At 35.5% G+C, this 14523-nt stretch overlaps 1 protein-coding gene across 1 annotated transcript; it reads left to right on the top strand.

Annotated features, from left to right (window-relative positions):
- Positions 1-3050: 3050 nt before the first annotated feature.
- On the top strand, positions 3051-13428 carry LOC120328424 (serpin B6-like). The gene is made up of 9 exons (XM_039394901.2): positions 3051-3169; positions 8175-8353; positions 8618-8687; positions 8871-9038; positions 9551-9754; positions 10144-10274; positions 11020-11164; positions 11522-11639; positions 12029-13428. The coding sequence occupies exons 1-9, from the start codon at positions 3098-3100 to the stop codon at positions 12235-12237; spliced, it is 1296 nt and encodes a 431-aa protein (XP_039250835.2). The 5' UTR covers positions 3051-3097; the 3' UTR covers positions 12238-13428.
- Positions 13429-14523: the final 1095 nt, after the last annotated feature.

Consider the following 14523-nt stretch of genomic DNA (forward strand, 5'->3'; position numbering starts at 1 on the left):
TTAATTGTTGGATTGGATTCAAAATGTACGTGCAAATCTGGAAACGCACTAGTTTGCAGCACTAACAGAGCCACGTCATGGCACATTCCGAACAAATAAACTTCAACCGCGAAAAAGTAAAGAATTCTAAGTCTTTCAGTCTACGCCGATGTACCGCATGTCTGTTCCACATAATTTTCATTTTCCACCGCAGTGCTAATGGAGAAATTCTTATTCGCCTTCATCTCCTTTTTGACATATAAGGCAAGCCAATATAACATTTAAAAATTGAATTAGCACGAAAATAATACAGTCAAAATACCAAGATACAAATTAATTATTAGCATTTCGGCTTATCATTCAATTCCCGACTACTTCCTTGGAACCTAGGACAGTGTCGGTAAATTTTTATTACATTGAAAAAAAAGGTATTTTCGAAAACATTCATTTCCGTATAATAGACAAGAGAGCGATGCTCAAATATATGGACACAAAAGCCAAAACCAAATAGTACGGACACGCAATCTGTCACAGTAAACTAACGGTAACGCAGTCTTCACAACTTCGCCCGAATGCGTAACTGTCACAGGTTACGCAACTTTTAATTTTGATGACGTCATTGCAGACAAAAAACGTATCCCATAGAGACCACAAACATATTTGAACTAAATAAAAGTAATAGCCTTCTAGAGAAAATGCATTCTTGAATCACTGAAATTTTCGAGGCAATTGGTTCAGAAGTGATCCAGTAGCGTTTGTTTTCACAATAACAAGAAGATGAAAAAACTAACGAGATCAGCCAAAACAAGAACATAATAACAACACGATCCATGTAGACATTTCGTGTCCAATAGTCACTATTGTATAGTGCATAAACATAAATTTGGAAATATTAATCTCTATAATTCATATCAGGAGTGGTCGATCGCGATCGAGCGCGACCCGGGTAGTCGATCGCGTTTGATGTTATGTGAATTTGAATTTACTGTAGGTACTATAAATATACTATCAAATTAAATGTAACATAAAAAATACATTAAAGAGATGCGCCCACGGAACCGAGAATATTGGCAGCAGTAGAATTTTTGTATGCGTCTGTGTAGTTATTTGCATATATATTCAGCATTCTTTCGTTTTTGTGTATTATTATTACCGAACAGTCGATCGCGAGCTAGTTTCAAAATTTTAGTCGATCGCGGTCGAAAAAACGTTGGCCACCCCTGATCTATATCAAGCGGAATGCCGTCGATGCTAGAAACCACGTCATAGTGCAAATTGCGATATATTGCGACTTAAATTACAAACATAGAACGTCTAAAATACAAAACATTCATTAATCAAAACATTTAATTTACACACTACTTATCGCAACACGTTTGACTATCAACCCGCTTGAAAGTTGTTGAACTAAGGTGTTTAATTATATGTTAAACAACACCTTGAAGCAAGGCACGAAACAACAAAGCGGCAACAATGCGTCAATACCTTAAAAAACTACTTTGTCACCGAAAGAGTTGTCAGAATTTGACGCAAATATCACACGGCTTGACGTCGATTTCTGCTGCAAATTTGTAGTGAATTTAAAGATTTGCAGTTTGACAATAAATTAAACTAAGACGGTCGGTAAATATATTTCAAGAATACTTCAGCAATCAATAATAGCGCTATGTTGAATCTGAATAATGTTACATCAGAATCGGTTTCGAGCTTGAGATTTTATTTTTTCCTCATACAATTATTTTGTTCAAAACTTAATTCTACGACAGCATTTTTGTGAGACATACAGTTTGACGTCGTTCAAGATGGTTTAACCTATCAATTTGAATTTGGTTATTCACAATTTGAGCCAGCTTTGTTCGGAAAAATTATTCACATGTTGACCCAACTTTCTTGTGACCAGTTTAGAAGGCCTGTATGCTTCAAACAAGTATCCGAACGGATTGAGGCGACCTGTGATTTATTTAGCGTAAATGAAGAAGTGAGTGCTGATTCGAAAATGCTTCGTGTGTGTGTTTTGTTTAAATGAGCATAATACAACCTTCGTCAAATTTGCATAGGCTTCATAGGCTGAGATCCTTCATCTGTTTTCCCCTGATATTTCGTTGTTATCACGAACGGCTCTATGGCTCTTTCTACAGTTTGGCATACCGTATAAAATTTAGTACATTTCGTATTGCCATGGAAATTCATTTCTAGTCACCGTATTTAATAGAAAGCGCAGTGAAAAAAGCAATCGTAATAAACGAAAATTACTAGTATTTAATAATGCGACGTTCGTAGTATATAGCAGTTGGCAGTCATTTCGAAGCAAACAAAAGTCGAAAAGTCAAATGATCATAAAAATGAATACAAGCGAAATATACCACTACCAAGCCTCGATAGATCATAAGCATAGCATACATATATACACGCATCTAATAATATTGGAGAAATTCCTTTTCGTTGATCATTTTCCGCCATTTTGCTAGCAAGCGATTAGCAAATACCACGAAGCGTAATAACAGGGCGGTTAGAAGTTTGTTAAGCACAAATTACCTCTTCAAAAAATTACTAAAAATCTTAATAGCAGGTTACCACAGTTGGAAGGAAGTGCATAAATAACGGTCGCGCGTCGAAGTGTGCGCCTTTCGATAACCTATTTCAAGGTTAGATTTACTAATTGACCTTAAAAATTGAACGAAATTATTTTTACTATGGTTTAAGTTTTTTATTATTTGGATATAATGATATATACAATAGAAATAGGAAATATAATGCTATATTGATTGAGTTGTAATTTAAAATTCCTATTGAATCATTTTTGTAGATTGAAAATAAGACAATAAATCTACATTCTTAGTTGCATCTTTTTTAGGTTTGAAAAATTTGGAGCAGTTCGTGGTGGCGAATAGATACAGCACTTGACTAGTGCTGTATCTATTAACTTTTACAGTTAACGTTGGCAAAGAGTAGCGTTACGAGATGTACCAACTGTCCAGAGGCTTCGTTTATGAATCAGCTTTTGGCCCTAAAAAGTTGTAATTGTCGATAATAAAGCTAACAAACTTTTATTAAATTCAGATATATTAAAAAAAAATTACAAATTCAAACAAAAATATAAAAAATCGCCTAAATCAAAATGTGGAAGTTATTGGCTGTCTTCTGTATTGTTTTTATTGGAGAAGAAGCTCTCGCAAGACCCAAGATTCAGGTGAGTTTAGATTAATTTGTATTTTATTGATTGTAAAGACAATAAACCAATCGATTTATTTTTATAACGACATTTTCAATGTCGGGAAATAAAGACCACAAATGCTACATTCTTGTTTTGACGTCTATTGTTATAAACACGTAGAATGCAATACTGCCTAAATAAATACGATGGCGTAAAGTTGCCGGAGAAAGAGGACCGAGTTTTCGTTTGCACAATATCTTTTTTTGATCACAAAACTTTAATATGTTAAAATGATTAGTGCACGATTTACAGCAGAATATACTTTTGCAAAGCATATCCCTGTTACAACATATCCAGAAGACGTCAATTTTATGTATCGGAATCGTTTTATTTATAGACATAAAAAAAAGCGCGAAATTGTCTTTGAATGAGAAAAATAGTGAATTTTTATGTGTAACTGTGTAACAAGTTTGCTGAGCTGCTCGCGCGTTGTATGATTGAGTTTGGAAAGAGCTGACCAGATAATCTTTTGCCTCGTGTAGGCTATTATCGATGTCTAGATTTTTTCAGCAGAAAAGTCAAAAGTACGAATCTAAGTGAATTTCCATACTCAGTAGTTGGTACTGGGCTTTGTTATGGTAATAAATGCTCAACTGTAAAGTAAAGTTTTGTCAACGTGTTAGTAAAGTCCACCTACACAGCCACATTGAAAATAGCAGAGTTGTCAACCTTTTTTAGTCTGCGTTAAATTTCAAAACTAATTCTGCGGACCGGTCAACTCTCAAAATCAACCCAAAATGTCAAAAACAGGAAACATAATAAAACTAATGTGATTACGACGAAGTATGCAATTCAAAAGCAGACAATTCAATTTAATGAAAAATTTACTGCTATTTTCCCGATATCACATAGACCGGTGGTTGAGAACCACTAGTAAACGGAGTACTTATTACTTACAAATTGTGCGCGTTTTACACAAAGTATGGCAATATTCCCCAATATGAAGTGAAACGACTGATCTGATAAGGCAAAGACATCATTCGCCCTTATGTTGGTTTGCAATAATTAAAATGAAATCATAGGAACTGTAATTCAATAATGTTTAATATTCCTATAATGCTATAAACTTGATTATCATAGAGAAACAGATTTGGATTATTTTCTCGTGCAATTTTGATAATAGATAATGGTTGCCTACGAGCCTCATTCACAAATATCATTTTCGCGGAAATTTTCATTCTCACATTTCCGACCACCCATTAGCTCCGAGTAAAATACCGCGTTCGCAGATTACGAAAGGACCCACTTGAAATATATAATAAAAAAAATTGCGGAACGCGAAAAATGGCAAAAAAATTGGCGCCGAAAAATTATGTCATCGAAACTGTGTATAGTGTGTGAGGCGAAATCTTTGAATATGAATCATCATTTGAAACCGAATTTAAGTGTCTAATTTATTTAATTCTCCGAGTTAGTGAAAGAGGGTTTGTAAATCTTCAAAGGTAGTGGTGTTTGGTAAGAGATCAAAAGGAGTAATGCTTCCGAAAAGAGAGAAATTTGAATTTATCCTGGCATGGGACGACGACGTCTGCTTATCATTCCAGGTGGTGAATGATAGGTTTTATTTGTTCAAGATACCGGATGCACAATCGGCGGAAAAGGGCGATTGCTAAAGAGCGATTGTCTATGCCGCAGAAAACACTCTAATTGTGTGAAGGATTTTAACTCTGTCGCAAAAATTATATATCCACGGTATTCCAACTAACACCATTAGCCTTCGGTCAGTAACATACGCTTTTTGTATCGCAGAGTGTAACACCGAGTTGTGCGAATTTGAAAATTGTCAGTGTTAGAACATTTACTCTCTTACTTGTCAAGACCGGTTTTATGATGCTTCCTTTTTACTAAAAGGTTTGATAAATTCTGATATAACCCAATGTATCCTCACATCTGTGGCAAATGATTAGGAGCATTTCAGTCAAGGTGCATAGGAACTGTGTTTTAAAATAAAATTGTCTCCAATATTCATATAAATTGGTAGTTCAGCATAATTGCGCTTTCACGTAAAACGTCTTCCACAAATTACAACAATCCGTTTAATCCTAAAATTTTTGCGAGAAGGCGTAACTACAATGTTAGCGACGCGTAATTAGTGACAAACAAACAACAACTAAGTAGTCTCAAGAATTTTGCAAATTCTCAAATAAGAAGTGCCGCTAACATCGGCAATTATAATAATCGCGTTATATAAAAAAAATTGGTAAAACTAACCTAAATATCGATTCAGTTGAAGTGCGCTTATTAAGTACGTACAATTTAATATGGAATCGGATCTTTTGTATAAATCCCCCGCCAACACTCGAAATAAGATATCCAGTTAGGGTTAGTAAGCAGATTGCCTCGGACATTTATATTTTTAAATCGTTTCTCGCGCAAACCCGACCTGGATTATTACTAATTTTTTTATAATAGACCGCGGCAGATGTTTATTTCTCGAACCTAGCATTTTTGTATCACTCTCTTTTGCTTTGTACAAGAGGTCTATGGAACACTATACACTATCAGACAGTGAATCGATTGTTAGCTTCATTCATATATTATTTAAGACCCACGAATTTCAATTTAAATCCATCATTTTTGTAGAAGTATATCCACAATAATTAAGTAAATTTTTTGCCACTAAATTTAGATCTGAATGCAAAAAAAAATCGTATAAATTAACACTAATTAACGGTATTAGTGGATTGCTAAACATGCTCTTGCTAATTGCTTCGATTGAGGAATTCACATCAACACATAATTAGTGAGAACAAACAGTAAATCAACGAGTCAACAAACTACGTAATGATAAGCTATTACAACTATTTTAAATGTAACTGAAATTATTGGGCTTGCGAAACGGGAGAAAAAGTTAGTTCGGCCTCCAGTTCATTCAATGCAGCGCGACTTGAAATATTTCGAGCCAAATTTGAAGCGCGACCGCGAATTGCCGCACGACTTAAAGATCTGTTAAATTAAAGAGTGTCCCTGAACTGGTTTATCGCGTCTTATTTCATTCTGCAGTTCTTCACCGTATTCCGTATGTAAAATGTGTATTTTCAGTACGGCAATACTGATTAAGGCAAAGAAGTATTTTTCATTTTTTTCCTTTCTCACTTTCGATTACAACACTCACACGATGTACAAACAAACCTCGACCATCGACGAAAAGAAAAAAAACAAGATGGCGGCGATTCAAAATTTTGCTCTGAACCGATTCGAATACTTTACTATTCGATTCGAAATGCCCAGCCCATTGTGTATAATATACTGAGATAGAAAAGAACATTATCATACTATTTTGACATATTGCTACTCGGGTGTTCGATTCGGGTCTATTCTTTTTAAGCCATCAATCCCGGTTTTGGGGTTTTCGCAATGTGATTTTCAATTTATTTATAAATGATGCGTTTACTACCTCAATTTTTATTTAAAGAAAAAAACGAGCATACACTAATACTTTTACGTGCAGTCTCAGCAACAGCGCGATTTATGCCACCACAACTTTAAAATTACTATTTGTACACAAATTTTTGAATGCCCGGTGGAAATTTAGAAGTGACCAAGTAATATCGCTTCATATTGCACCGGGTGTTAAGAAAAGGGGTTTCGAAAATAGGGGGTTTCGAGTTTCAAAAACTGCTCTAAAATCCGACTTTACTGGTTCGGTCAAACACTCTAATCGCCACCATGTCTTTGAAACATAAATCTTCGATTCGTCTTACTAAAATAGTTTTGAAGAAAAGATGGCAACAAAGTTAAAGCGACTTCACACATGCAAGAAAACAAATACGTACCAGTACTTAATTGTCAAGCGATGCAAATTACACATTGTACAACAGCAATGAAATGCTAATTGTGTATTGAGATACATTTGATTCACTTAGGTAGGTGGCAACAAACATGAATTGAATACCTGTACTTTCTAACCCGGTATTATCACAATTCAATTCCGTATATAGTGAAAACTAACTGGCAAATTTGGGCGCGGCTTTACCAGCTTCCGAAGTTACATGTGAAATTGTTTTCGACATATTGACAAGGTTCAGGATATTAGGTGTCAAACATTTTCACTACGACCGATAGTCAAGTTAATATGGTTTCCATTTCAATCAAATTTTTCAACTTTTATACTCGATACTGCCTTAGCGATTAAATCAAAATTAGGCCATGTGAGAGAGAGAAATGAAAATGTCACCAAGTCAGTCATCTGATTTATCTGGAAAGTCGGCATTCCTAGAACGACTGAATCAAAAATGAATATGTCACTTTTGAATACAAACAGGAATTTCAAGTGGTATGTATTTTTAGAGAATTTTTCAATACCTGAGTGACATTTACTACACCATACGAAGGAATGTTGGATCGAACTAATCCCATCCTGTTTACCAGTTCACACACAATTGAAACATCTTGTAATCCAACCTAAGTCGGTATGATCTCGAGATCAAAACTAAAATTATTCGGAAGCAACTGATCCTGTAAATGACGAATCATAGAAAATCATGTAAAACTAAAGGTCGACGTGTAGTAGTTTGGGAATATGTGAACACACAAAAAAGTTACAACATGCCAACGAGACGACAAATATTTTAATTGGTGGCCTGAATAGGTCGACGTCGTCAACGAGGAAGCCTATTGTACAAAATAAGCTATTCTAATATGAGCCTGACCTTCACAGCAGCTCACTCTAACCATTTGCCTTAATTTAACATCTACCCACACCTGGAACACGGGATCTTGATTTGCTTCATTAAACAACATTCACAACAAATTGGATCATTTTGTAACTTATAGCAGTGCTATACTTCAAGTGGAAAGTCGATAAAAATACATCATAAAACTAATTACCTTGGCAGACTTAACCGACATATGTATGTAGATTTACAGCGCTCTTAACGTGCACGATTATAAAATAATGCAATAAAGCATGGAACTCATCTTAGGATATATATAGGCTGCATCTCATACAAGTGAATTGAAAACGGACATTATTTTTCAGGAACAGCAAACCGACAACCCCCTGAGATATCCTGTTTTGGTAGAAGCAATATCAGATTTTTCGCGTAGATTGATGACGGAAATGACGCAGTTGAATAGCGACGTCAATATTGTCATGTCACCACTGAGCATTAGCAGTGTGATGGGGATGTTATGGCTTGGAGCGGGAGGTGAAACAAGGCAAGTAGTTTTGATTGTCCAGTACAGAGATAAGGCAAAATATTTATATATTCCTTTGATTCAAAAGTATTTCTGTACAATGACAATTTTATTTCAAGTATCCATATGATCAAAGTCACAGAATTTCAATGCTGACAATTTCCAATGCCACTCCAGATTATTGCTTTCTACTCCAAAATTATGTAGAGCAGACAAAACATAAAATAACCACCTAAAACATATCGTGATAGCGCTGTATAAGCCTTTTACCTTGTTCAATTTTAGGCGAGAAATAGAACAGACTTGCAGATTTGGTGATGATACCGGAAGATTGTTCAAGTATATAAACTATCAGGTATTTTTTTCCTAACTATATTAAAATATTTAATCGTAATAAAATGATTTTATATGTAATTGTATTGAGTATGTATCCTGCGAAAATGGTGGACATTGCTACATGCAACGATATATTTCTCCCTGATTCAAAATTTTGAAACAAATTTCTAAATACTTTACCAATAATCCCAATATATAACAGGCTTTCTCCTCGCCCATTGGTCTCAGAGAAAAAGGGAAAGCAGATGTCATGTTGGCCAATGCTTTATTTTATGAGAAATCGGAAAAATTGAAGAGTGAATTCATGAATAACGCGTTGGAATATCACCAAGCTGATATACTGGGATTGAATTTTAAATTCAGTCCTGAGGTAAGAACTTGATAGTAATTATTCACGGGACTATACCAACTTTGATACAAAGTACAAGTGATGTTGGAATCGTTACTTAAAAGTTTAAACAACAATCAACTCTCGCGCAGTCCCACCCCTCGTGATGGCTTACATTTACCGATGCATCAACCTTTGTCTTTAATCTAAATTTGTAATTATTTTTCTTCAGAAAAAAAATTCCATTTTGAATAATTCGAATCTTTTAGTTATCAAATAAAACATAACAAAAGGGTTTCAGAATTCAAAATCTAAACTGGGATTTCTTATAGAAATCGATAAGTAATAATCGAAAATACAATTGACGAAAACGATTAGATATTTAAACGAATCAAAATCGAAATATTTTCTTGAGGTAACCGAATAGACATACGACCATCTATGCATCGAGCGCTTCGACCAACTTTGTCAGTATTCTCCGACACAGATGCGAAAATATTCGAGAAAATTGAATAGCGAAAAACCGATACAAAATGTCCATGCATATTTTTCAGAAATCGTTGAAGACCATCAACCAATGGGTACACAACAAGACGCGTGGTGTAATAAAACAGCTTCTATCTTCAAATGATGTTTCCGTCACAACGAGAGCAGTATTGACGAACGCGATTTATTTCTCCGGTTCTTGGAGATACCCATTCCATACTTCGGCGACCATTTTGGACAATTTTACGACGTTATCAGGAAATCGTGTAAAGGTAATAATCTTATTATTTTATTTTGTCCTTGCCATCAACCTAAAAAAATTTCTGGACGGTCCACAACCACCCGTTGATGCCTAGCCCAATTACCCCGAAACAGAGATAAAATGTTTTTGTGTATGTTCAGTTCGCCAAAGGAAATACACTTACAATACAAAGATAAACGCTAACTGGATGGCATGCTTGTGCTATGAATGATATTGGGTTCAAAATAGTGGCTTTGATTTGATGTATTGCATTCAAGCTATTTTACAATAATCGGGGTTTGATTTGTGTGAGTAAATTAAGCATACAAAAGTTGTTTCAAATTCGTCATAGATCACAAGAAAAAAACTTAGAGTGAAAACCCAGTTTTCATAAATAAAATTACTCATATCATAAAACAGGTTCCCACCATGCACCAAGAAGTTCGACTTCGTTATATGAAGAAATGTCAGAGTTCATCGGGAGACTTGTCTGCATTCGGACAGATTTGCACAAGAGCTGAACAACCAAATGTCATAGAAATTCCATACGCGTAAGTTTTATGTGTTATACCGTTAGCCAGACATTCGTCAAAATTTGGCGAAGTGTAGAACAGCTTTTGTTGTTTTCGAGACATTTGATATACTGGATTAGGGGTTCCCAGACTGGGGTAAATGTACCCCCTGGCGTACATTTCAACTTTTCAAGGGGTGCATCATATTAAGTATAGAAATATTCTCCTATAACTTCTAATCTGCCTTTAAATATTACAACGTGATGTTCATATTTGAAGACCTTAGTTCCACAACTCCTTAGGAAGTCACATTTTCACCCCAGTAAAGGCTTTGACTACAACTACAGTAACTATCGAATTAACATTTACAGTTCACATGACGCTTTTCATCACAATACGTACGGCATTTTGGGGTTACACAAGATCTATGAATTGTCTGAAGGGTACCTATTAATATTGAGTTTGATAAACCCTGTACTAGATCATCTAATATTGGAAATTCAATATTTTCGAGTGTGAGGGTGGCTGGACCTCACCACGTTGAAGTCGTATACGTAAGATATGTATTCCATCCACTCTCCTACGGTCTAATAAATATTAGTGGGCAATGTATAGCCGGTCCTGCCACACATATTAGCTCGTATCAATAGCAGTGTCGGTGTGAAACCTTATAATAAAAAAGTGTACAAACGTGATTGCTAGCGATTGTTATTGGTGCTGAATATCCTAGCAATACTTGGGTACTTTAGTTTTGTATATTAGAAGTATAATATTTAAATTACAGGAATGGAAAATATGTTATGATCATTCTGGTACCGAACGATGACTTCAGTTTCAAAGACATAGAAGAAAACTTGGAGAACGAGTATGACAGCTGGAGACGAGGTGTTGTCAGCGGACTGATTGAACTTTGTCTGCCGAAATTCCAGGTAAAATACTGCTACTATACTTGGAAATTTTATTGTGAAATATTTTCACAATCGCTCCTTTTAATTGTTCGACCGATTCATAAGATGTGAATTGGTAAAATGACTGGATATTGATAGATGAGTTACAATTGGGTAGTAATAAAGACCCAACTGAATTTAACACAACTCTTGATAACAAAGCCGATTTACATCGAGAATTGTTCAGAACATCTCGTAATTGTCCCAGAAGCCTGATTGGTGACTTGATTTGATCACTAAATCTTTTTTGAGTTAGGATGGTATGATACACAAATATATCCAAAAAAGCCTTGACAGACGTGGCAGGTTTCAAACAATGATATTTTGGGTTCATTTCAGATGAATTTTCAATCTGATCTCGAATTATCCTTGCGGCGTCTTGGAATAACAGCTGCGTTCCAGTGGAGTAGAGCAAACTTTGAAAACTTGAGCGAGGACAGACTTTCTTTCTCAAAATGTAAGTTTTTTATTGCGAATATTCTTTAGATGTGGAAGAGGCGACGTGAAGATATTGGCGGACTTCAAAAAATTGATCGGCGCGGGGATATAGCGGTGAAAGTGTTTTACTTAACTGACTTGGCATCGCAGATTACACATCTCGGTTTCAGCCATGCCTTCCTCACCTAACCCATGATGTAATAAATTGGGTAGGAAAAGTTGGACCGGATGGATCACATATCGTGAAATTTCAATGTCTGCTTTTACAGCGCATTGCGAAAGTCGTGAATAAGCGTTGTCCACAACTTTTCTCGGCATAAATGCTGTTTTCGTTCTGAATATTATATTAAAATTTCAATTACATTGAAACTGATTTCCAACAATACAATTTACAATATTTATTTACAGTTATCCACAAAGCTGCTGTAGTCGTTGACGAAAAAGGAACGAAAGCTGCCGCGTCTTCGGCTTCTATCGCAATTCTACGTAAGGCATCAGATCTTGCATATTTCAAAATCGACCGATCGTTCCTATTTTTTGTTGAAGACACCAGCACAAGAGCACAGTTATTTGCAGGAAGAATCATTGACCCAACGAAATCTAACAATGTACTCTGAATAATACTGTTTTTCATCAAAAGATCTTTCTAATTGACGGGAAGAAAATGGGGAAAAAATGATGCCATTCTAATTACAAATATGTAAACAAATATGAAGTTTATCGCGATTCCCATGTCACTCTCACGGGTGCTTAACTTCGATACTATAATCAATATGTCACAAAGAAATTCGCTTTTAAGAGTCTTTCACATCTTCAATCTGGATAGCACGTCCTTGATGTAGACCACTTAATACGCAAGGCTCTACTAAATTCAGTAGGGTCCGATAGGCAGTGTAAGGCGGCCATGTCTCTACTTAGTGAATGTCGACAAGACAAGAAAGTAGATTCGTCAAGGCACCTACAATTCTCTATCATATTATCCACGCATTTCATATCGAAAACTTTTACACGGTAATTCCTATTCTTTTGCGTGGCGAAGAATATACCTTTGTCTAATTTAATATGTAAGCCTATGACCTTACAGTGCCCTAACAGCTAACTCGTGCGAAGTGAAAAACGCATGTCATAAGATCAATTAACAAAATTTTGCAACAACTTTGCCTGCAACTACTAGAAAGCCTATGTTAAATAAAAGGTGCGGCGCGCGGTTTCACCCAGTCATTTCTATCTGGCCCTTCTAAAGGTTGCACACTCCTGCCCTAGACACCAACCACGCTTTATTAACTTAATGAGCACGCACGCTTAATTAAGCAATATCGATTTCAAACAATTGCGCGTTTGGAAAACCTACACGTCATGTCGCCTACTGAATTCATACAGCTCAGACACACAAAAAACTGAATGTTTAAATTCGAACGTGCGTGGTCATGATGGAGTTGTGATAAATGTTAGTCTTTGAAAGACCTGAACGTTTTAGTTCCGGTATAGATCAATATGCGCCTAGTTCGAAACTGCACCGTAGATACCGAAATCAACCTTCAATCATGCGTTTTTGTTATGACTGTTTTATTCTGGTTAGCAAATATAAATCTTTCTTTCGCTATTTCATTTAAGAAAAATTAAGTTAATTTATTATCAGACAAAAAGCAAAACTTAACTGCTAGAATATCTAAGCCGCGGATGATGAGTAAATTTACACGTAGTCTTTATTCGTCGATCGCTAATGTATGTTAATTTATTTTATTTATTATAATAATCAGTGTTCAAAACTGTATTTTTATTGTATATTACGAAACGAATAAATTGGAGTGATATGAATAAGAAACTGTGACTTATTGGAACCTCTGGCGTATCAGTTGTAAATGCGCATTGTATCCGATTTACTAACAATAAAACCTTAAACTTGAACTGAAAAAATCCTTAAAACGCTAAGCAAACTAAGTCGATTTACAAATCTGTTTGAAAATATTTTGAAATGGCTCTGCTTTCGTATTTTCCGTCAGTATCTTAAATTCCATATTAATGGTTTAACACCCTAATTTTTTAAAGTGTTCTTCCTATTGAATAGGAGACCAATGTTCAAGATTAGTTCTTTTCTGCTTAATGAGATACCAAGTACTCGAGTAGAGTACTGTTTCTATAATGGTAAGGCAATATTTCCTCGTAATACAGAGATTTTATAATGCTATTGCTATTAGATATACGCAATTACGAGGTGTCAATTTTTGTCATGTTTGTGATTGAGCACGCTACTAAATAGTGAGTATTCCAAAAGTAATCATATTCTGAAAGGCAACATGTAAATAAATTCGTAGATACAGGTCCAAAGTAATAGAAAGGATGCGCAAAGTTAATACTATTCAAAAATACTCGTCACATCCGTTGTTAAAGAAGGGGTATCCATCGAAGCCCCAGCAGGTTGTCATGGAAAGGCGATTATACCCGTCTAATAATTTAAGTTCTACAGACTAAAACAAAGCATATTACAATAACACATATTCTCACGAGACAGTCTAGTCAGCTATCTAAACTGGGGTTTTCAATATCGATATACTATATATACCTGCTCAAACTAAGGATTAGCTAGTTATAAATGACTCCAATATGCAATGGAACGCAATTACGTAAAGCCACAGACGCTACTATCGCCAGAGATACGTTTATTCTTTTAGATGTACTTAGCGTGGAAGTACAGGGTTCAGAATACTGATCTCGCGGAAAAGTGTAACGCAGAAGTTAGGATAGTATTCCATATTGATCCCGGGGAGTGAAAACCGATAAGACGGCCTAATTGATATGGGGAACCACGGCCTGGCACGGTTTTCTGGCAAATTTTGACACCTCCGTGTTCTAAATGCAAAATACCTAACCAGTGAAACCTTCCAGCTGCAAAGACTTGGAAA

The sequence above is a fragment of the Styela clava genome, chromosome 7 (assembly GCF_964204865.1).
Source record: "Styela clava chromosome 7, kaStyClav1.hap1.2, whole genome shotgun sequence".
Classification (NCBI taxonomy): Eukaryota; Metazoa; Chordata; class Ascidiacea; order Stolidobranchia; family Styelidae; genus Styela; species Styela clava.